The sequence below is a fragment of the Sylvia atricapilla genome, chromosome 6 (assembly GCF_009819655.1).
Source record: "Sylvia atricapilla isolate bSylAtr1 chromosome 6, bSylAtr1.pri, whole genome shotgun sequence".
Classification (NCBI taxonomy): domain Eukaryota; kingdom Metazoa; phylum Chordata; class Aves; order Passeriformes; family Sylviidae; genus Sylvia; species Sylvia atricapilla.
In genome coordinates this window covers 18,597,750-18,621,222 of record NC_089145.1, presented here as the reverse complement: position 1 = coordinate 18,621,222, position 23,473 = coordinate 18,597,750, and the positions used below count along the sequence as shown (strand labels likewise).

The 23,473-nt window shown below is 37.8% G+C and overlaps 2 protein-coding genes across 9 annotated transcripts in view; one reads left to right on the top strand and one right to left on the bottom strand.

Annotated features, from left to right (window-relative positions):
• APIP (APAF1 interacting protein) overlaps nt 1-23,473 on the top strand; it is a 529,312-nt gene that overhangs the window by 274,072 nt on the left and 231,767 nt on the right. The window lies entirely within an intron of this gene.
• The window catches only part of PPP6R3 (protein phosphatase 6 regulatory subunit 3), a 51,068-nt gene that overhangs the window by 19,605 nt on the left and 7,990 nt on the right, over nt 1-23,473 (bottom strand). For 2 of the 8 annotated variants that reach the window (XM_066321014.1, XM_066321013.1), the window contains exons 1-11: nt 11,661-11,765; nt 9,431-9,663; nt 8,264-8,450; nt 7,275-7,412; nt 6,688-6,753; nt 5,681-5,793; nt 5,100-5,213; nt 4,443-4,572; nt 3,247-3,399; nt 1,208-1,357; nt 644-708 (exon numbers count right to left, since the gene is read on the bottom strand). In XM_066321014.1, coding sequence (XP_066177111.1) covers nt 644-708; nt 1,208-1,357; nt 3,247-3,399; nt 4,443-4,572; nt 5,100-5,213; nt 5,681-5,793; nt 6,688-6,753; nt 7,275-7,412; nt 8,264-8,450; nt 9,431-9,663; nt 11,661-11,672 — 1,361 coding nt within the window. In that variant the 5' untranslated portion in view covers nt 11,673-11,765. Of the gene's footprint in view, nt 1-643; nt 709-1,207; nt 1,358-3,246; nt 3,400-4,442; nt 4,573-5,099; nt 5,214-5,680; nt 5,794-6,687; nt 6,754-7,274; nt 7,413-8,263; nt 8,451-9,430; nt 9,664-11,660; nt 11,770-17,445; nt 17,618-23,473 lie in introns of those variants that run through there. The other 6 variants (XM_066321006.1, XM_066321012.1, XM_066321009.1 and 3 more) reach the window with 5 other exon arrangements.

The following is a 23,473-nucleotide window of genomic DNA, read 5'->3' as shown; positions in this document are numbered from 1 at the left end:
CTGGTTAATTCAATATTTTGACAGGTCAGAACTAACATTTACTGCTCAGTATCTCCAGAGTTAAAATTATTTGGCCTTCATGAGAACATTTTACCACCTCAGGCGACGACTGAAGGATTTTTTTCTCCTGCTACAAGAACAGTTTCAGACAATATTAGCCACTTGAAGCTTACATCCTTTCAAACACCTAATTTCAAAAGGTATTCTACTGGTGAGGAATTGGCTTTTGCTATTTAGGAGTCTGATGCTCCCTAGTATGTGATAAGCTTTGATGTGTTCACAAGTAATTCTTAACTGCTTACTGGGGAAAAGTATCTCCTGTCCCCTCAAAACTCACACACTAAGCTTCTGTATTCAAACATGGGTAAACTTTAAAGATCACAGTAATCTTACACCTATATCTTGCCATGGCAGGATATACATATATCTTATACATGGCAAGAATGGTACCTCTTGTGCTCTCAAATGGTCACAGAAAAAAAATAGAATGCTACCAAAAAGTACAAGAGAAAGCTTTAACCCAAATATTAACGTACAAGTGATTTTACAACTGGCTAGATCACTTCTGAATTGGTTATACATTCATTTCACAACTCAAGTCTTATTTAGACAATTGCAGGGAATGAGGAAACTAATTACTCACTGTTTCTTCTCATTCATCTCCCACGCTTCAAGTATTCTTTCTATTAATCGGCACTTAAGGAAGAGCTGTCAAAAAAAGCAACGTATGTATGTGCTTAGTAGCAGTAAAATGGAACACTCTTTATGCATTTTACAGTTGATACTAAAGTCTGCAAGACTATTAATTTCACATTCAGGATGCATACTTTCATTGAAGGGTTGAAAGCCCAGCAGTCAGAACACAACCTGAAACCTAAAAACTAAAGCTGTATTAATTCTACACCTCTTTCCAAGTACTGAGTTGTTGTAGTAGCATAAAGCTACTGAAATACCAATTTTAAGCCTTAAAAATAGAAGGAACTTCAGGGAAAATAAATACTTGCAGCTCCCCAGCATGTTCACTTCGGGGCAAAACAAAACTCACTCTATGGCAGTTTCAGGGTTAACACCTTGAACTAACATTTTAAGTAAAACCAGAAAGACATTCTTTTCCATTCTATACATAAAGCAGAATTGGGGCGCATTTTATATAAAATTAACTGCACGGAAACAGGAAAATTCAAGAGACTTGCAAAACACAACTTACATGTTTTAGTAAGAGATTGTCCCCACTGGACTCCTGATCTGTAATTGTGCCATTTTCCGTGTTTTCAAGAGGACTTGCAAGAATCAATGCAATACAGATTTCTACTTGAGTATGCAAAAAGTTATTCCACGTATACTTAAAAAACATGTCCTGAAAAACAAATTCAGCAAGGTTTACACAAATTAAGATCTTTTCATTAAACATGATCAACAGTCCCACCCATCTAATCATTTGACTAAGTACACTGGAAGAAATCTTTTAGTTTTACACTTATTATTGTACAAGAGAAAATTTGTGACCCACAAAACCAGTAACTTTTGTGCTTGCCATTATCTGAACACAAGGAATACTATACTGGATCAGAACAAGAATGCAACTAAGTGGATTTACTGCAGGGGTCACCATTAATGCACTTTCAGACTATGAAGAAAGGGAGAAATAATGCTCCCCACTTACATGCCTTCTGCCACCTGCAGCCCAGAAAGTCCCAGAGTCAGGAGTGTTATTTATGACCTTAGAAGTCCTTGACTTTTTTTAGTTCAGTTAACATTCCTAGTATCTATAATACCCTTTTATAAATGTGCTCCTCACTTCAGTGAGATTCCTTATGAAATTTCATCTACCTGTTTCAAACCCATCATCCACTACCTCAGATAATCTAGAAGCAGTATAAGATTAATAAAGCACCAAACAAATACTGAGATTGAGACATTATCATCCATCATAAAACAGCATCCATTTAGTCAAGTTCCTGCTTCTCCCCATCTTCTCTCTTATACACAGGAAAGATTTTTGTGGAGACTAGTTATTTTAGGCTACTCATTGCAAAATTCAAATTACTGTTGTCACTGGTAAAATGTAATGAGTTCTGGAAATACATGCAGTGATTAGAACAGTATTGAACAATGTTAGTCTCATTCAAAGTACAGCTAAGTCTTCAATCTATCTTCAGTCCTCCTGACCTAATGACATTCTCCCATAACTTTTCCTACGTCAAGTCTGCCCAGTAAATCATGCTGTCTCAGCACACAGCTTGAAGCACTGAGATTTCTATGGCTGTAATTACTTTTTGTCTTATGTAAAAACCTGCAACAGAAAAATGTGTTCAAACCTCACTGAACTTAGTTTACAAAATAATCTATTTACAAGAACGTGCATCCACAGTGTGTATGTTCCCTTAGACAATGGATCTAGGAAAAACTTCAGCGACAGTGAAGTCAGCTACTTGTATAAAAGTTAGTACTTGTCTGCAAACCCAATTGTGAAGAAAATTTGAGATGAAAACATTTCAATCACACTGTATTAATCAGTCACAAGAAAAAAGGCTTTTGGCTTAAAATCAGGGAAGAGAAGGTATTTACACTTCAAGCTTGCAACTGCCAACTTAGAAGTTTACATACTGTTATTCAGTAACTAAGTTAAGTGCTACATGATTTGCTAGTTATTTTTAATCAACCAACATTTGGATTTCTTGAGTGAACCTAAGCACAAAGAATACATCTGTTATAGTAGGAAGTACTCAAAAGTACATGTTCACATTAGCAAAGCTATGAGTTAGTTAACTGAGTTTGTTGTACACCACCTTGCTTTGAGGTTTGAAGGAGTACAAGCTACCAAGAATAATTGTTCATTTACAAGACATTGCTGAGATACCATTTTGTAGGCCATATATTAAGTGAGAAAAAAAGGCTTTGAGGGAACAACTTAGGGAAAAAAATTAAAATAGAAATGAAGCCTTGACATGGCTGAAAACTTGAGGACATCCTATTGAAAATAAGCTTATTGAGAAAACTATTTCATGTATTTATGAAGGTGTAGCAAGTAAAAACCATTCAAACGGTCAGAGGAAAATGCCAACCTCAGATTGATTAACAGTAAAATCCAATATTAAGAGTTCTTAAACCAACAGACATCACACTACAAAGATGCTGAAAAGTCAGGATGGAAAATAAGTTAGACTGGAAAGTTACCTGCAGAGTCAGAAAAGCAGACAATCTTAACAGCAATCCATAAAAATAAAGACAGTGTAACGTTCTTACCAGTATTACTCCTATGCTGTTAAGTTCTATAAGCTCCTGATTCACACTGCTCGTATTTGTCTGTAAAAGGCTAGATATTAACCTAATCACATTTAAACGTGTGTTTCCTACAGGTGGATCCAGTACACCCCAGGTTGTCTTCATGACACTTTTCTAAAAAAGAAAAAAGTTTAAAATATCTTTTGAGAAAAGCAGCTTATCATTACCACATACAAGGACTGGGTAGTGCTTTATATTTAGTCCTTGAACAACTGTCTTGCCTTCATCCTGCAAAACCACCCTATTTTTAATTCTAAATACTGTACCTTATTTTAATTCCACAGACTGGAAGCACTAAAACTAGTCACATGAAAGCAACAGCTTGGTAAAAAAATGATTGCTAGCTACAGACATGACCTCAAAGTAGATGAAGTCTACTCAGCCTTGACATAAATTAGGAGATAGTTCTCAGAAATAATTCTCAGTCATTAATCCAGCTATATTCTACATTACTACAATATACACAGAACAGGTAGGTGGACAGTATAAATGTATTATATAATGCCTCAGCAACCCTAACTTCATATATTTAAAAACATTTTCAGGTTCATTTCTCTGTTAAAATCTGCAGCACTGAGTGAGGTGCTCCAACTGAAAATCTGCCAGTGAAAATGTGAGTAGAAAATACAAATGGATCACAGGTAAACTCCCTATTTACACTTTTTTTTTATCTTTGGCAAGAGCATGACATAGGTAAGTTGCTTAAATCAGTTTAAAAGCCCAAGAAATTTAACAAGCCTGGAGTCCAGGGATGTGTCATGGAGCTAATCTACTTGGGTCCTAGGAAAGTCCAGAGAATCACAAGAGACTAATGTGGGCCATTCCCAAGTCTCAAACAACTGCAGGATCTATAGCCTGTGTTTCCTATCCAGACCAGATTCCCAAACAGAAAATAGGACCTCCCTTGAGAATATACAGCAAATGAAGTACTGCTCCAAGGTTACTTGCCTAATTAAACAAAGTTTGTGCTGGAAAAGCACAAAACATTGCTGTTCATTATTACTGTCTGCCTGGACCAAAGCTCACAACAGGCTACAAAGCAGCCTGGGTGTTTGCCTGAAAGCTGTCAGACTGGGTTTTGTTTGTTATAATCTGCCTAAAACAGACACGAGGTAAGTTTTGCTTCAATTAATTTGTTAACACAAGATTTCACTCACTTTTGGAGGCTCAAGTAGGAGCTCATGGAAGGACGAAAGTCGTGCTTTTATGGCTTCTAAAACGCTTTTGTTGACAGAATATGTGGAATTGCTCATGCCTGGAGGACAGATCTCTATATGGCCTTCAAATCTAAAATGCACATAACCCAAATCAATAATTAGTACCAAAACTAGTTGTAAAACATCTCTGACATATGTAACAGCTCTGAAAAGGTTTGAAAATAATAGAGAGGCAAAAAATGCAAAAACACAGGTTTACATACATGTAAAAATTAAGTGTGACATAATGGTTGAACAAGAAATTGTCCCAAACACTAATCCTCCTAGATTGTCCCAAACACTAGCCCAACATTACAACTAACTTTTAAAAGGGTCAATATTCAGTCACTGCACTAACCATATTTACTCTATTCCCTGTATCCAGAAACAAACTTATAATGTAGTTAGTCTGATCTTTTTATTGGTACACACACTAGCTCCTAGAAAAAGCTGCAGAAAGACCAGTCATTTGGTGAAAGTGTAGTAATGCCAACCACAATCAATTGATTTGCATTTTTACTCCTTCAGCTACAACAGGTCACAGAAATGGTCTGGTCACAAGCACAAGGAAGGCATTTGCTACTGCAGGCACAAACCAAGTGAAATAATAATACTTACGTCTGTCGTCTTGTCTCAAGTAAGGTCAATAGGATTTGGATTGCACTGACTATTGCAGATTCATTTTTTTCTTTATGAAAAATATTAGACAGAAGCTGCTCTATGATTTCTTGTCTGAAAAGAAAAGCATTGGCAACAGATGAAACCACTGCAGGATACAGCTGTTAGCAGAAGTAACTACCATTTGCCTACATAAAAAAGGGAGAAAGGAATACAGGAGAATCTTTTCTGGCAGAAACATACACTTCACTTAACTTAAAACAAGTAACAGAACAAAGCTGAAGTCGCCCGTATTTAGTCTGCACAGTATGAAGTTGACCTCCACATATAAGATATCACTCAACTGGGCAGTACAGGAAATAATGTAATGAGACAAATTCTCCCCCACATTCCTCACTAAAAAATCCTCCAGGTGTGCTCTGCTTACTTGCCAAGTTATTTTTCATTACACAAACAAAAGATGGGCAGTCAAGAAAATTCACCTGAAAAGAGCTTGCCATTTCTGAAGGTTTTCAAGGTCAAAAGTTAAAAGCTAGTTTCTTATAAAATGATAATAAAATCAAAAATTCAAGCCAACTTACTTCTCTAAACTTGCAAGCAGTGGATCTGGTTCTGAACTGTTCTGTACTTGTAGCATCTGGTCTCTGCTTAGACGAATAATTTCACAGAGCGACTGTGATGCATTTGAATGCCTCTGAAACAGAAAAACAGCACCTTTCACTACAAGAGTAACAACATGCTGCACTCTAATTCTTCAGTTAGAAAAGGTGAAAGCTTCAACATGGACAAGAGCTCTCCTACCCAAAAAACATTCAGGTAGTAGCTTTATGCCATAACTAACTCTGAACAAAAAAAAAAAGAAAACAACCTTGAAGCATGAGGCAAGAATTTATATCCAATATTAAGGTGACAAAACATGAGAGCTGAATCTTCCAACAACTCCAAGTATGCCTTATCTTCAATATGGATCTCAAAAAGGGGGGGCTGGGAGGTGAACGAAACCACACAACCTCCCTCAAACAACCACGCTTAATATTGAAATCAGCTTACTGAAAAAAACAAGCAGAAAACAGCAGAACTAGAGATCTAGCACCATGTTGTAGAGCCAAACAGACAGATCCAGGAGAGTGCCAGTGATGCCTTAAGTTTCAGCTTTTATATTTTTCAGATCCTGTACTGCATTAGTGTGTAACTCTGAACTTCATATAAAATGTTAGTAAGCTCTCTTCACGTTTTGGTCAGACAAAACAATTCTTCCAGGCCTAAGAATCAAAGTCCCCATCACAGCTTCAGGCCCAAAAAGTATAAACAAAAGTGAAGTGGGGAGAGAAGCAAACCAGGGCAATGTGACTTCATTACCTGAAGCTATAACCGGACAATTAACCTCAGATATGCAAATAGATCAAACTTACATCTGTCTGAGAAAACTGGTGACCACCTTCCACGTTGGGTGTAGCCTCTGCAAAGCTCCTGCACTGGCCAAGGTGTATCTGTTCAAGGCCTTTAATAAACACTCACTTTATTCTCTAACCCTGTCCAGCCTCTGTTCTAGGTAGCCAGTCCAAGGCATCATGACACCTATACTTACATCTTCATCTTGAGAAGGGTGTACAATTTCCACAAGCCGCTGGATAATTCTCTCCTCATTCAGCCACTGTAAAAATGTTTGTGGATGTTAATAAGAATTTTTCCCAAGTGAATAAATTAAATGAACTCACAAAATTGAAAGTAGCCTTTAGACAACTGCCACAAGTCATAATGTCAATACTTCTAAATAAAGATTAACAGTACTTCAGAAAAAAAAAGACAAAGTAAAATCAGCATTTCGGAGCCATAGTAAAAAAGAAAATCTTAGGTTAAATCTCAACAAACTTTGATGCCAAAAGTGTGTTTGGTAAGGCTCAAAGCAATTTTAAAATTGCATCTGTCAGGTATAAGTTAGATATTAAAGACCACAAGAGACCAGCCACTCAGGTTCTAAGCTGTCTCCAGGAGCACCGGGGTTTCATTGGAAACGTACTGGCAGCTCAGAAAAAGAAACAAAACCAAAAACACACAAACAAAACCCCTCACACCTATTTTCAGTCTATTCAAGAAATAAACTTAGTAAAGCCAGCAGAAGTTAAGCCAGCTCAGAGTTCACGTCAGACTAAAGTTCCATGACATTTTACTTACATTTAGCACTTCTTGCCGAGGCTGAGGAGGTTCTATGCAAGTCAGTAGCCTGAGCAACAAGTCCATGATAGCAGAGGTCCCTATGTGCTTAATAATGAGGTCTACAAAATCATGCTTCCTCTTTAAAAAATCCACAATCTGGAAATTAAAAAGTAATATTTGCTTTAAAAGTATATTTTCTTTATATATTTTACATGATAAATTACATGAATCACTTTTAATTTCACTCTCCTACCAAATTGACAAAATAGATGAGAACTTCTTAAAAACTTCTGCCACTTAAAGCCTGCAGTACAAGACAAATAAAATAAAAACCAGGCAGAGAAGAGCAAAAGTGGCACAGGGTAGATCCATACTACATGCAGTGTGTCCTGTGTCTCCTCTCAAATCCAGCTTGGTGACCATCGCCTACTTATAATCCAACAAAGAGTCAGGTTTTCTTTTTAATATGAATCAGTCTCATCTCTACTTAGTGGGCAAAGCTCAACACAGCCAATCTCTTAATACAAACAGTATCTCAGGTTTGAGAGTCAAGTCATTGCAGCTGTTACCAGTATTGGACCACATGCACTGAGTACAAGAGCATTTCTGAGCAAGGATTCCAAATGTTTCTCCCCTTGTTCTAAATAGTTCTTCACACCAAGTCAGAACCACTATCACTGATTCAAGTAATTTACATTCGCCTTTAACAGCAATAAATTCAAATGTGATCATATAAAACACTGAGCCCAAAGTAAGGCAAAAAAGTAGGAACTCACACACTGATTGCATAAATAGCTCAGGCAAATCTGAATCAAATACATCCTACTCATCCAAGTGTATTTTTTAATTGTGTGCATAATGAAAAGGTGTCCTCAGCTAGGATGGAACCCAAATGCTCTCTTTTGACTCTGCTGCTATCCCCCAATCGTGTAGTCTTAAAGCAGAATTGCTGAGTACTACAGCTTTATCTGAGCACTTGTTACATTGGTAAGTTTGCAAATAGTTACCTGTTCTGGTTTTCTGCTGATAAGAATACTTAACACCTTGCTGAAGAAACTGGCCAGTAGAGGGTTTAGAGGAGATTCATTTAAGAGGAAGCTGTACAGTTTCAGGAGTAAGGATTCTTCTTCTCCCAACCTATCATTGATCTGTGAGACATCTGATGTAAGCAGCTCACATGATATGTTTGGGTATCTGGGGAAAGAAAGAATCATCCATTACTCATACTTCGGAGTTCTCATACTTCCAGCTCTGAATTCAGAACCTGGGACTAAATTTTCAAGCAGAATTGGTCTATACTAGAGTAGCAAACTAAGACAAAGTAATAAAACCACACATTCAGCCTGTAAGCTCTGTTTTCATTTAAGATGGGCACTATTTCAATCTTCAGAACACCAGTAGGGAAGTTGAGAAAGCTTTCATGTCAAGATCTATTGTTAAATCAAGTACTGACTTCTTATTTGCTTCAATTTCCAACTCTAGTAGAAACATTTACAGGAGCTTGGTTTACCAGAAATCGACAAGTTCTGAAACCAAGAGGGTAGCTTATTTCACATTATTTAAATACACCATTTTAAGAAAAAAAGCAGCTTTCTGTATAGACAACACTAAAACAGGTCAAAAGTAGTAGAAGTGCTTTTCTACAAACTGCTAGATGGATTTTGAGTTTGAATCTTCTCAACAAGCCAATAGTCATAGCCATAGTCCAGAAAGGAAAACCCTTTCATTTACACACAGCATTTCAACCTTAAGGACATTGTTCCAAGGACTATCACAAATCTTCTAAAAGGCATCTTCAAAACATCTTACAAGTCATCAAAACAAAGCTAACCATTCAGTTATTCTACCCAAAAAGGGTTTCTCATTCAATTATTTTCTTAATCACAACTACAGGATTCTTAATTTGAGTTCTGGCTGAACCTTTTTCGTCAGCTCCTTTGGACATGAACTGAATTTGGAAGCATTTGCAGATAAAAAGCTTCCATTTGAAAACTATGCATATATTACAATGATTTATTTAAAAGTTCCATGAAGCCTCTTGAAAACATACTTAATCTAAAACACACCAATATTGTACTGGACACCAGCACACAGAGATTCATGCTATCCAATTAACTAGATTTTAGTTCTCTTTCCACCTTCCAAATCTCCCCCAACCCCAAAAGTTTTCCTACTTATATCGAATTTTTTCATCCATGTCTTGAGACGGCTCTTCAATAATAAATGAAACTAAGTCTTCCAAACATTCTGACTTCAGCAGAAACTCTATAAGTTTGCGATTCTGAGCCTTGCACTCCTGTAGAACATCCTCTTCATCCATCAATTCCTTCAGTGTTACATCTTCTCTCTCTAGAAGTGTATCTATGTGCGATGATGAATGGAGATCAAATTTCCAAAACATGCTGGTCTGTGTAAGAAGAAATGCAGTATATTAGCAGTAGGCATTATTCTAACATCCAAAGGTAAGAGTTAGGCAGGGTTTTACTTACATGAAAGGAACATGCTGATTTGCATTAAAGAAAAAGGTATGAAATTTGCTTTCCCCGTTTCTTGTTTTGAATCTATGCATTGAGTCAGAGATTTACAATGATTTGCTCAGCAATTAATCAAGCTGGGCGAAGATGAAATGGTCAGAGAATAACTGCACTAAAATACCACCTCCACCACTGAAGAAAACATCCAAAAGTAGAGGAAATAAAAGAATTTTAGCTTGCAGGGAGCACACTTCAGAGTGCAGGAGCTAATTTCAGCACTAAGCTAATTGTCCCTACCTCTACAAACTTGACAGAGGAGGAATATCAAAGGTCAAGATGTGTTACACAAACATGTCAAGGGCAGTGGCCCCAACCACTGAAACACCCTAAGAGGCTGTAACAGGTCTGTGAGAATGAACAACTTCATCTTTTCCCATAAAATGTTTTGGCACCTCTATATTAACTCTGTTTCTCCAAGACACCTTTTGAACAGTTGCTACTGAGACAACTGTGCTATCAGAAAAGAGTATTTCAGTCTACAATATATCCAATAAATTCTTGCTTTCACCTCTTGTTAAGCTCCATACAAACACTTCATTTCCCTCCAGCCCTGAAAACAGGGCTTTTACATGACATTTGACCTCTGACACAGAATTAACTGGGCTTATATGAATGCAGATTTGAAGTGGACTGAAAAGAGGGCAGAGACACTAAAACACAGCAAGAAAAACTTTCCTTTCCTAACAGTTGAAAGTAGCAGTTTTCAGTAGTACTCAAAGAAAGAAAGAAACACTCCTTTTGCTCCGTTAGTAAATATTTTCCAAAGGTGAAAGATTAGTTCGATGTATTAGTTACTGCTGTGCATTAGCAATATCAGCTGTGAGGACATGTAGTTAAGGCAGGGAATTTCAGTGAATAGTATTATTTTAGTAAAGACACTTCCGTAAACTGTACGCTATATACAGGAGCAAGCTTAAAGGCAGTAATCCAACCATGCTGTTGTCATACACTCAAAACACCCCATAAAATTAGAATAGAAATATCCAATTCTTTTGTCACTAAGAAGTAACATTTAAGCACTTATTTCCAAGTTGAAATTGATTCAGCATGCACAATACAGCTACTTAGGACAGCTTTGTGTCAAATTTAGTACTTAAGCAGCTTGGAAACAGAAACAAATTCAAGGATCCAGCAAAACCTTTGTGTGCACAATCTTTTGACTAGCAAGACTTTCAGTATTCAGCCTAAATATTTTAAAGCTCAGTATATTCACTATGGAGACATTTTAATTGCTTTGAGGGTTTTAATTGTTGCTTTAACCACTACATACTGATCACCTTACTCTGCTTAACCTTTTTTCCCAAGTTATAACATTCGTAACTGGCCCTAAATTACATAGCTTTATGTTTATAAAGACATGGGGTTCAAACAAAATCAATCGGGCAATGTACAGATTTATTCGACTGCCATATTGGTACTAATCTAACATCCCATGCAAGTATTAAATGATTAGGAAGCAGAAAAAAATTATTTTGTACTAGAAGCATTAGTAAACTTTCAAGCAGGGTTTAACACACTTGCTCTTACAAATTAGCTTAAATCAATTTACACAGTTATGAAAAACACTAGTCTGTGGGTAATGCAAGCTATATATACTTATTGTAAGGAAGTGTAACCAGTGCATTACTAAAGACAGAGGATATTTTTTGATAGGGATTTTTAAACCTTTAGAAAGTAGATCAAATCCCTCGCCTTGGTCCAATCAGTGAAAGTACCATGCTCATAACTAACTACTGTCAATGCTAATTCCAAATGTAAATACCTCTGTAGTGATTAAAGCTCATTTCAGTAGCTTCAATGTATTTCTCAGTCAGTTATTTCAAGAGAAATTCAGCAATGGAAAAGAGCAATAACAAAAAAAGAGGCATACTACTGCAAACATGTTACTGCGTTATTTCACAAACTGTCTCCCAGGCAAGCTCTTTTAGGGGCTGCTCCCTCAACATGTCAGGTGCCGGCCACAGATTATTCCATCACTTCTCAACAGGAGCCCAGGTCCTTTGAAATAAGGAAAAATAAACAACATAAACTGTGCCAAAAGGAAAGTCCAGGAACCCTGAAGAGAAGAGAATTTTCTTAGGCATTATTACTGACAGTAATCTGAAATCAGCCTAGCATAGTTTTGATTGGAAGTTTTAAAATCAAAACATGTTACTGTTATTTTTCTCAGAGCCTACAGTTCTACCCTCCCTCCCAAAATCTACTAATTCAGAAATTCTGAATCATCATCATGCTTTTGCAGATTTCAGTCCCATTAACAGAGTCAGCATTAGGCCTTCTGCCTAAACTCAAAAGTGTGCTCCTTCCAAAACTTCACTACCTGCAAATTTACAGAAAACTCCCTGGGTCAAATGTATTACTCCCAATGTTACTTCATTTTCAGTCAGAGCAGAAACAGACATTTGGACTCAATGCAAGATACAAAAGACTTCCAAATACAAGACATGCTCAAGATTAGAAATTACAAGAAGCAAAATAATCCAAGATGATGTTAAAAACTCTCAGGTATGGAAAGACAAAATGTGCTAAAATGGTAAAGATGCTGCATGTATTTGACTGTCTTTTGTAACATGCTAGTTTTCTATAATCTCTGGAAGTTCCTGGTCAGCAAGACTGACATCCAGTTTATTAAACAACACTTAGGAAAGTTTAAATCAACTTGCTCATGCACAACTTATGCCAATTCAAGATCCTGAGTAACATCTAATATCCAGAAAAATATTGCTTTGTTTTTTCTTAATTAATATTGTTAACAGATTCTTCTCTGAATGAATGCTGAATAGCATTCCATGTAATAAACAAGTGACTTAAATCTGAAAAGACAAAGGCAGTTCAACAAAGCAAAGAAAGCCTGCTTTCAACTGCTGGTATACAGGTAACTGAAATTTTCACTTCTATTATGTGCTAAATGGAAGAAATAAAGCTTACAAACAACAGTTTCATACCAAGAAAAATTAAATCTTCTGTCTCTTACAGGGAAATAAAACCCCACAAGCATTTTTAACAGTAATTCATCAGTGGTTCTTTCTGAGGGTCAAGTGCTTAAGTGGCATTTCCATCAAAAAAAGCTGGTAACAGTTGTATCACAAAGTCCCTCTGTAGCTTCAAGTCATGGCAACTGTCACACACCTTTCCTGAATAGACACATTCCTGTCTTCAAGCTACCGGACTAAGATGTGAACTCTAGTCAGAAAAGCGTGTGGTTTAATTTTGGACAATGTCTCCTTGAACCTTTCACAAAACAGACTAGCAAGTCTTTAAGGCATCCAGAAGTCTTTTCAGTAAATAAGAAAACTAAAGTAAGCTGTTCCTTTAACTTTTAAGCATCATACTTTGGTTAAACAAACATGAGAAGGTTTTTTTTCACTGAGCTCCCTTCAACTCAGTACCTCAGATTTCCACATAAAAGTTGAGTATTGGCAGCTCCAGGCAGACATGGGCATCTAGACCAGTGTAGAAGGAAAACCAGAAGGATTTCAGTAACCAGCTGAAGGTTCTTTACCTGACAACTACATAGATGTCAAAGGCAAATACACAGAGCTTCAGGTAGCAACTTCGCAGATTTTACTGCAATGCCCAGTTTCATTTTTCAAGCAAGAGAAACTTCAAGTGTATCAGCGTCAAGCTGAAGATGCTGTAGTATGTGAAATTCTGAGAAATGCTACATATAGAGTTGTAACAACCACTGCATTAGAAAAAAATCAAACTCAGAATCTGTCACTTTTCTTTGTGCACTATTATATTTTCTTTCTATAGGGTTCAAGTACACAGATGGAAAAGAAAATCAGTTACTTTTGCACCAACAAAGATTTCCATAATTGAAACACATCTTAAGTGATGTAGCCTACTTCAGCAACACAGGATTTATAATTTCTGTGCAGCAACAAGCGAAAGACAACCTAGTTGTTGGATGCAAGGAGAAAAACCACCAAAAGAGTCCTTGGTTTTAAGAGAGTCTTGCACTTCTTAATGATAAAAACATTTCCAATGCAAAGAATCCCTTGCCTCTTAAACACCAAGTAAGGAGGCAAGTCTAAGGAAGGACAAAGTAGTGATGAAGATAATTTATTATGCTTTTATAAAGAAAAATTTTGGTAGATTATCTTCTAAGACCTTTATACATTAAGGGATGTATTTCAAATGCCAAGCATGCCCTTCTGCCAGCTTCACATAACCTCACCCAGTTACTATCTAGGTATGTTTAGCTAGATTCCAGTTTGGGGTAGATGGTCCCCTTTCTCCAATCAATGAACAGTAATAACACACTGTCCCAGCATTTACGACGTGCTTATTTTGACACTGAAAGTGGACCATCTGTTCAAAACAAGCATAAAAGCATGTCTGAAAAAAATTCAGAGCTAAAGAGAATTACCAGTGAATGAAAATGACAGAAGATACTCTAGTTGCTGCTTTTTAAACTGCCTGTTGTACTCAGCAGAGCATCACCCATTATTACCCATAAACTTGCTGTCTACAACTGCTGTCCTAACCTACTTGGAATAAATTTCTTTTCAATCAGAGCAGTGAGGTTCACTGAGTGCTATTAGCTAGAAAGATGTAAGTGGGTGTTCAAAATCCCTAGATTTAATTACAGTACTTTACAATTATACCCAGCATTCACAAAAAAATAAAGGCAGTAATAAAAGAGAACTTTCACAGTACAGTTGCTACATTTCTTACACAAAATGTAAGATCAATTTCACATAGAATACCAGTCTCAAGGAACACAAAATAACATGCAACTGTTTCTTCAGTGTCAGAACAGCCTATTCACATCGCAAACCTGAGACCTAGTGGAAAAGAAATACTTCACTGTTTATACCAAGCTAGTGAAGTTTCAAAGAAACTCTGTGGAGAAAGGAGTGAATAAATGGTTTGAAATTAACAGGAATTAAATAGAACAGAAAATAGAAACACCTATACCTCAACAATTTAATACATACTTCTAATACCATGTACATTCCTTCCTAGTCCACAAGGATAACAAACTAGAAGAGATACTAAAAAGGAAACAAAACCAACCAACAATTCTTTCATGGAAGGCTGGGAGATCTTGTGCAGGCTGGCTGCATTTCCTTCCTCACAGCAGGATTTCTGGATGCCTCATCCTCTTCTCAGCCACTGCTGGGCACAGGGAGGGGGCTGCAGAGTGGGACATTACCAAGGATCTCTGACCCTTCTGCAAAATTGCTGCACTGTCTCATGCAGGGGACCCCAGACTGAGGATGAAGAGCAGGCTGAAGCTTAGGCACATGAGGGGAGGCAGAGGACAGTCCCTGTGCCCAAGGAGGGGCAGGAAGGGGGAATGATCCCTGGAAAGGGGCCCTCAGTCTCCCTAAGCCTCCTTCTCCCATGTGAGCGCATCCATCAGGCCACAGCCTCCCCGGCTCCCAGGAAGGAGCCATACATTGGCCCATACACTGCTGCCACTGGCCCATACACTGCTGCCACTGTGGCCTCCTGATGTCATGATAAGATTTCCTTCCAGACACCATACTCATTCACAGCACATATGCTCCTCTGCTAGCTACTAATACACTTTCAGAGGGTCACTAAATCCTCTTGAGAGAAATGCAAGAGATGCCATGCGGCAGTCTTTTTTGACTGGGAGAAAAACATGCCAGAAAACTGTATGAATTCAGCCAGCCATCTCCTAACACACTCTTTAACAAGGTGCCACCTCCTACTGAGGCAAGTTATTAAGCAGGGACTTTAACTCCCCCCTCAGACATGAGAAGGAGGAGCCTGCTATTGTTACAGAACAGTTAGGAAGCAAAGTGAAATCACTTCCACCCTTACTTATCAACCTAGTCTCCCTTATTTGTGAATCCCAGCTGCACTCCTACCTAGATGAAAACTATAAAAACACGTGTGTGGATGAGTCAGCAATGTACCCTTGTGGCCAGGAGAGATAATGGTATCCTAGGGCGCATCAGGAAAAGTGTGGCCAGCAGGTGGAGGGAGCTGATCCTGCCCCGCTATTCAGCCCTAGGGAGGCCACATCTGGAATGGAGTGCTATAATCAATCTAGTCTCCACAGTTCAAGCAAGAAAATGAACCACTGGAGAGGGGTAGTCCAACAGAAGCTACAGAGATGGATTTGAAGTCTGGAGCATCACTAATGAGGAGAGATTGTGGGAGCTGGGCCTCTTTAGTCCAGAGAAGAGAAGACTGAGAGGGCATCTCATTCTTGGATACAAATATCTAAGATGGGTGCCAAGACAATGGTGCTGGACTCTTTTCCATGGTGCCCAGCAACAGGCTAAGGAGCAATGGCCATAAACCAAATGACAAGAAGTTCCACCTCAACAGGAGGAAAACCTTCTTTACACTGAGGGCGACAGAGCACTGGAACAGACTGCCCAGGGAGGTCCCGGAGTCTCCCATTTAGGAGACAACCAAACCCCACCAGAGCATGCTCCTGTGTCACCTGCTCTAGGTGACCCTGCTTTGGCAGGGGAGTGACCTAGATGATCTCCAAAGGTTCCAACCCTAACTATTCTGTCATCCTATGACCTTTTACATAATACATTATATAGCCACATAATATACATCATGGGCATATACACCCTCCCCACAACTGAACGCCTCAATAATCAATAGTTTTGACATGCTGAAGTATGCAAATAAATCCAAACTAGTTAAAGTTCAATCCAAGACACCAATCTCCCAAAATTCAAGAGGTCATAACTGTTCAATTGAAATAGAAACATCAGGTGACATCTACAGTCCTCAGTAAATTTACAAGAGCAATTTTATACCAAGCAACAACTATATCCTCATCAATTCCTACACTATCTCAAACCCCAGGTTACTAAGTGTTCATAAATAAAGATCTTAATGACCTGCAATAACTACAAATTAAGATACTACTCTCTCCTGCCCAAGTAGAGAAGATTAATAGTTTTCTAGTAATTCCACATCAACTGCCAATTACAAATTTAAAATATTCAATGGCCACAGAATTCAGTTAGATTTTTCCTATTCTGAATTCTTCCAATTAGCTTCAAAACAAAAATGAAGATATCTTCGCTCTAAGAAATGTACATGATTCCATAACAATATAAAATACAAGCTGAACAGTGCATAGCTATCCAGAAGATACTTCTGCACTAAAACTTTAAGTTTAGTACCAAAAAACTCAATTGCAGAAGACAGTATTACTTCAATATACTAATCTATAAACATCACTCATACCTACTATATGTCAGTTCATGAACACATTTGCTTTGAAACTCTTTCAAAAAGCTTGGGCAGCAGAGACTTCCTGGCACAAAAGCAAAAAACTGTCAGACAAACAGAATATCCACAATAGCATGTCTGGAATACCCCTGATTGTCATAGTAAACCAAAGCAGGGTGGAAGAAGACAGTGCATGAGCAGGGTAGGTTAAAAGACCAAGTTAGAATCAGCCAGCTAGAAAGTAGTCAGAAAAAAGCTGCAAGCAAAGGGAAGACATGGCCACAAAGCCTGAACTGAAGAAAGAACTGCAGCTTAGAAAGTGGTAAATGTGAACCTACGAAACCAGGTAACTTTAGTGGACATCAGGGACGTGAAAAGCTTAAATTTAAGTTGTTTCTGAATGCTTTACGATAAGGCTTTATAGATGCAGAAGCTAAATCTACTGCTGTAGGTGAAGTTTAATAGTTTCTTACCTGTTAAACACAAAAGTTTTCTAAAAAATTAAAAAATCAGAACGTTTTGTATTCTCTCAGGCTTCTTGCCCATTACAGGGTATCCTGGCAACAGCAAAAAATCTTTCAATCTACAGTACTAGCAGATTAGCAGGACTGAATTAGCACTGAATTAGATGAAGCAGATTTCTTCCTACAACGACAAAAAAAAATTGTATAATTTAATATTGTTAATGGGTTCAATATCTCAACAACTGCATGAACACTAAGGACTGTTTTGCAACAAATACAACACGTGAATAGAGGAAGGAAACAACTTGCTAGGAAGAAAAGTGTCAGTTCAGCGGAGCATACACTGAAAATAAAATGAAACGCAGCATGTCATCTGAAATACTTATTTACTTTTAAACCAATTTTAACATCTCTCTCCATTTTTGGGAGTCAAAGGAAAAAACATCTTTATCTCACACTGAAATGAAACTGCCTTTCTAATCTGCATTTCACCAAAATCTAACACAAATTCAGACTTTTAAAAAAGAACTATTAGCAATTTCCCATAAAGAAGCATCTTCATATCTGGAAGATCTGAAATACCCATTACTAGAGCTTTCTGCAGTAGTTTTCTTCCTACCTTGATAACTATTCCCTTATATTAATGTCATTTATCCACAAACCAGCACGGAAATAAACTGAGAAGCATTAAGAATGCCTATAATGTTGGCATAAGTCTATAAAGAATTCAGCCAGTTTCAATCTGAAAACAGGTCAACTTCAAAAAACCAACACAGACCACATCCAGGCTTCCAAAGTAATAAGCTGAATTAAGACAGCATTCAGTCACCATTACGAAAATCTCTACTTTTGATAGTTTAATGTTTCTTTGCTTTACACTGGAAGAAATGAAGAGCTTTATTAGGTATCCTTAACTGGCTTCAGTCTGACACTTACCTGTCTGTGCTTTAGTCAACACTAAACAGGCAAGAAAAAGCATCCCACGAAATAATTATTGCTTTCAATTAGCTCTTTGTAGTAATTGCAGGAAGAATTTCTACAACAAAAATTAACCTTCACTTTCCAGCACTTTGAGGGGCTTTTTGATTTTGCTTTTTAACACAGGTTTCAAGCAAGACAATACTTTGGTTTCTTTTGGGAACATGGGTAATATCATCTATGGAAAATAAAGTACTAGCAACTAAGAAGGGTAATGAAATCAGGGCAGGCTTATTAACTCAGGTTAGTGACTACACCCAGTACTTGGCTGAGAAGCTCTGCTACCAGTTTGTCACAAGTGTATCTTCAGCTAAAAGCCTCAAACTATTCACCTCAAAAGCATTTCAAGTGTTCTGCCAAAGAGAAGAAGGATTTTGCACCTTCCATATTAAAGATAAGGAGATGTGTCTTCAAAGCTGTTTTTTGATCTTTGCAGATGATTTAACAGACTGTCTCTGACAACCTAAAGATCATAGATTCAAAGAATAACTTTGGGTTGGAAAGGACCTTAAAGGTAATTTCTTGGGTTATTTTAGTAACCAACACAGACGTGAACTGAAGCTCAGTGTAACACACCGACCATAATTCTCCTAAAGGCCTTTTAAACGCATTTTTTTTCACCCACAGACCTTCAGGTCTCCATGCCTGACAGATCTGCCAATCCCCTGTGAGTCAAGTGATGGACTAGAGCAGAAAAAGTAAACAAATCTTCTGGACTCAGTTCACTTTACTGAAGTTTTCTAGGTTGTTGTTTCTGCATTTTAAAAGTATACTTATGTTCCAAAGCAGCCCCCAAAAAGGGAGAGAACATCATTTCCTCAGTTATGTCATGTGGAAACAAAGTAAGAAGCCTGCTTAGCTTAATGCACTTTCAGAAGAGTTTACACATTCTTGACATGCACAGATTTCAATTGCTAACAGAACTATCCAAATGAAAACCACTATTATTACTCCCCTTACAAGGATGTCTGTTATTTCTCTACTCTGTTTCTTCGAACTCTTTCTATTTGAAGACTTCAGTGTCTAAATACGATGGCCTAGCACTTGGCTTCTGAATTCAATACAGTAGGTTTACATAGTAAATTAGAGACACCAGTGTAATCAAAATCAGCAAGATACTTGGCGTGCATGTGTTATAGCATACCCTGTGAATGGTGTGCCACCAGAATCCTGCTTTGATCAATCAGGACTTTTTCAGTCCACCTCAGAATCTGCAAGAGTAGAGAGGCTGGTCTAAAGATTTACACACAGTGATACATATGGTTTATTAAGTCAGACTGTCCCTCTCTGCAGTAGAGATTAGGTATTGCATTATGAACAAAGGGAGAAACCCCCACCCCTAAAAACCCACAGAAGTTCTTTCCATAAAATAATGTAAAAAAAGAATCACCTGGCTGGATGAGGTTCAAGTCCATTTAAATCTGACTTCCCTACATCCAGGGACAGCTTACATTCAGCAATAGTTCAGCCAAGTTAATACAGTCCTGTCATAAAGAAGCATCAAATGATGGAAGGTCAAAACCTTAGACCTGAAGGTAACATGCAAAGGCAGGATGGAAATATTGTCATGTGTACAGACAGATTACACTCAAACACAGAACTATAAAGACTCACAACCAGGACCATGCCCACATTAATGTTTATCTGATATACCCAGAAAATAAAGCAAGACACAACTACCCAGGGTATGATCTATCTTCACAAGAAATGCAATAGCATGGCAAAGTCTGTTCTAAGTATTACCTAACAAACTCTGTTCACACATTTTTGGATAAGAGAACTACTACATGACCAGTTGCCATAAAGAGGACTAAGCTAATTTTATTAACGCTGCATGAACTGGGCCATGTCAGTTTCTGAAACCATTCCCACGCATTTCTATTGGCCCAAACACTCAAACCAAGCAAATGTCTCTATAGAAACCAATGCAACATTTGTGCATCCCGGTAAAAAAGTGCAAGAACTGCAAGTTCCTGAACAGTGCTGCTCTTACAGTAATTCACTGCATGGATTAACTTATATAACTTCATATATCTGAAATAAAGTTGTTACATAAACTTGACAAAACCACTAGCAGAACACCAGCATCTGTTCTGGAATGTAAGGGTCCGTACTGCAATTAATAAAGGGAAGCACAGGGCATGGGATGGTTTAGTTCCATCACCTCTCTGGCCCAGAACAAGCCCAAGAATTTTTATGCAAAACATATGAAAGACAGCTGAAGCACAAAATAGTAGAATCTCTTCCCTTCTTCCACTGGCTTACTAGCCTATAAAGATCCCCCAGTAAAATTACAGCCTAGCAATACAAAATTGTTTAATGTAATATTGTGCAGAGCACTGTGAAATTGTAATTTAAGACTCAGCATTGCTTCCTACCACACCTCTCCAAATGTCAAGTGAGAAAAAGCCAAAGTACTGTGTACTCCTTAGAACACTCGAGTTACCACACAATCTGGAACATCTCCTCCCGAAAACAATTAAGTAACCCCTTGGAGAGATGGTTAGCAAAGAAACTTGACCTGAAAGTGTTGACTACAACCATCAATTTGGTCGTGGTGAGAGCTGAAGGGCCAAGACATCGGGGCATCTGAACTAGTGTAGAATTCTCATTTGTGAACTAAGTTCACAGAAAAGTCTTCATGAAAACCAAGGCAAATTTTAAACACTAAGAAGTGTACATCACTTAGGTCACACTTAAACTTTGAATGGCTACCGGTTTCCAACACCCTGCTTATAGGATACATTTGTATGCTGAAATGTCATCATCCACGTTCAGAATGAGGACTGAAATTCCTCATGGTCTCTCACAGCAGTGCTTTAGGATGCTAAATTAGCTTATGCAAAGCAGCTATGTTCTACCCCTTGCTGTGCAGTCGTGCCCTGTTGTCTCCCCAACACTGATGAGACCTCTGCCAAGACATTTCCAAACGAAAAAACCTACCCCAAAAGTGGCAAATGCAGGAGGAAGAAGGGAAGAGAGTTTTTCTGCCATGCCCATGAGATGAAACAGCTCAAAGGGTCAATCAATCACCAGGGCCAGTGCAGCCAAGGAAGAGGGACAGTGCACCATTAGGGACAGTGCAGTCAGGATCTGACTGTTCCATCTTTGCCCTAAATTGTATCACCTCAAGCCTGCTCAGGAATACAGAGTAAAAGCTCTCCTGAATCCAATAAATAAAATGAGTGATGTTGAATTTGGACAATTCAGCATCAGTTCTACTGTTGTCTCAACCACTGATAATTTGCAAGTGCAAAAGTGTCCTGAATTCCTGTACTACTACTCTGAAATGCAAAAAACCCCAGTAACACTGACTCACTGCTCTAGCAGTAAACTTCTCTGTTTGAACATTTTAGAAACAACTACTGCAACTCAAAGACACAGCCTTAAGTTGAAAGGCATGAATTTTACCAGAGGTTTCTTTTATAAGCGTGTATTTTATTCTGTTCACTGCATTAGTTCAAAGACAGCATGGGTTTGGATTTTTTTTCCTCAAGTTCATCCTCCTATTCCCCTTGTGGATTAGGCCTTGAAAGTTGGACATAAATCAAATTTTGAGGCACATGAAAAATACATGGAGGTAAAAGAAGGCTACTTCAGCAACTTTTAACCAGGACAACAGAGTCTTTTCTGTATAGATAGTATATTCATGCCTATTATTTCCTTCATTTTTTTTCATGCAGAATTCCAGTCTTGCTAAAAAGAATACTTAAAGACCATGTGCAGTTCAGAAATGGAAGTCAGCAGCTTCTAGGAGCACATCAGTGTTTTGCCTCCTGAAGCTCCAGCCAGCTACAGCTGCTGCCAGAACTGGAGTGAACTCTTGCACTAAGATAGCAACTTCAAAATTAAATCCAAAGCAATTTGTAACTTCTCACTTAACTCTTCATTTTCATTAAAGTTTTCTGGGACCTGTTGTTCAGGTAACCTGAATTTTCATTTTAAGTTACATGAACTGCATTAGTTAAAGGTTCTGGGCAAGAGTATCTTCCTAGTTTTCCTCATGCTAAGCTTCACAAAGCCATTTAAACACGTTTTGACAGCTGCAAGTTCTCAAGGTCCTTTAATTAGGATATCAAGAAATGTTACCACATCCTGGAAAAACGGTAGAACTATTCAACCCACCCTACATGCATACAGAAGTTAAATATTCCCTTAATGACAGTATCATAAAAAAGTTTTGCTTTTCAAAATGAAAGTTAGAATGCCTAATACTCTTCAAAGAGTGATCAAATCTAACATCATGAAAAGAAAAGCTGAAGATATTACTTCTTTTAATCTTTAATTTAAGCAAGTTAAAACATCTTTTATTTTGATTTGCTCATGGGCAAAGACGATTAGAAGGATTTGATTTACCAGAGCTTAAGCCCCATCTATACTTTTTCTACAATACCAGCATTTTCAAGTTTAACAATACAATCCCTAGGAGAAAAGTAGAAAAGTTCATCCAATGCCAAACAAGAGAAATAAAACACAGAAGCAGCACCTAGATACAAAGGGAGTGATGCTACTTTAGCATCTTCACTCCTCTAGATTTAGGTATCTGCATTTAACAAAATGCTTTAGTGCCACCTGGAATCTTCCCCAGCCTAGTGCCAATCTTACAGCTTTATCTGAGCCTTTAACCAAAGAAGAACACCACTTTCCTCCACAGAACACACCCTATATATTCAAGGAAAACAGTTTCCCCACCTCTCCAGATATCCTGAGGATGAAGATAAGAAGTTAGAAAAGAAAATTATTTTAGAACATATGGAATGTCAATTAAGTACTTGATGCCAAACAGTCAAATTAATCACTCAAAGACTAAGACATCTGAAGAGTGACTCAACATCCTCCTTCTGTAATACAGAGTGCTACAAAGACAACTGTCGAACGTTACTTAAAACAACGAGTATTAAAAAAGCATGACCAGCTTGACTTTTCTGAGACTCATCTTAGAAAACTAAGAAAACAATGCTCTACATGGGAAGATTTCACCAATTCTCACCTACATAAGTTTAATGAATTACCATCATTTTTATTTAGGTACTGGCACAAATATGTTCCAGAAAAGAAA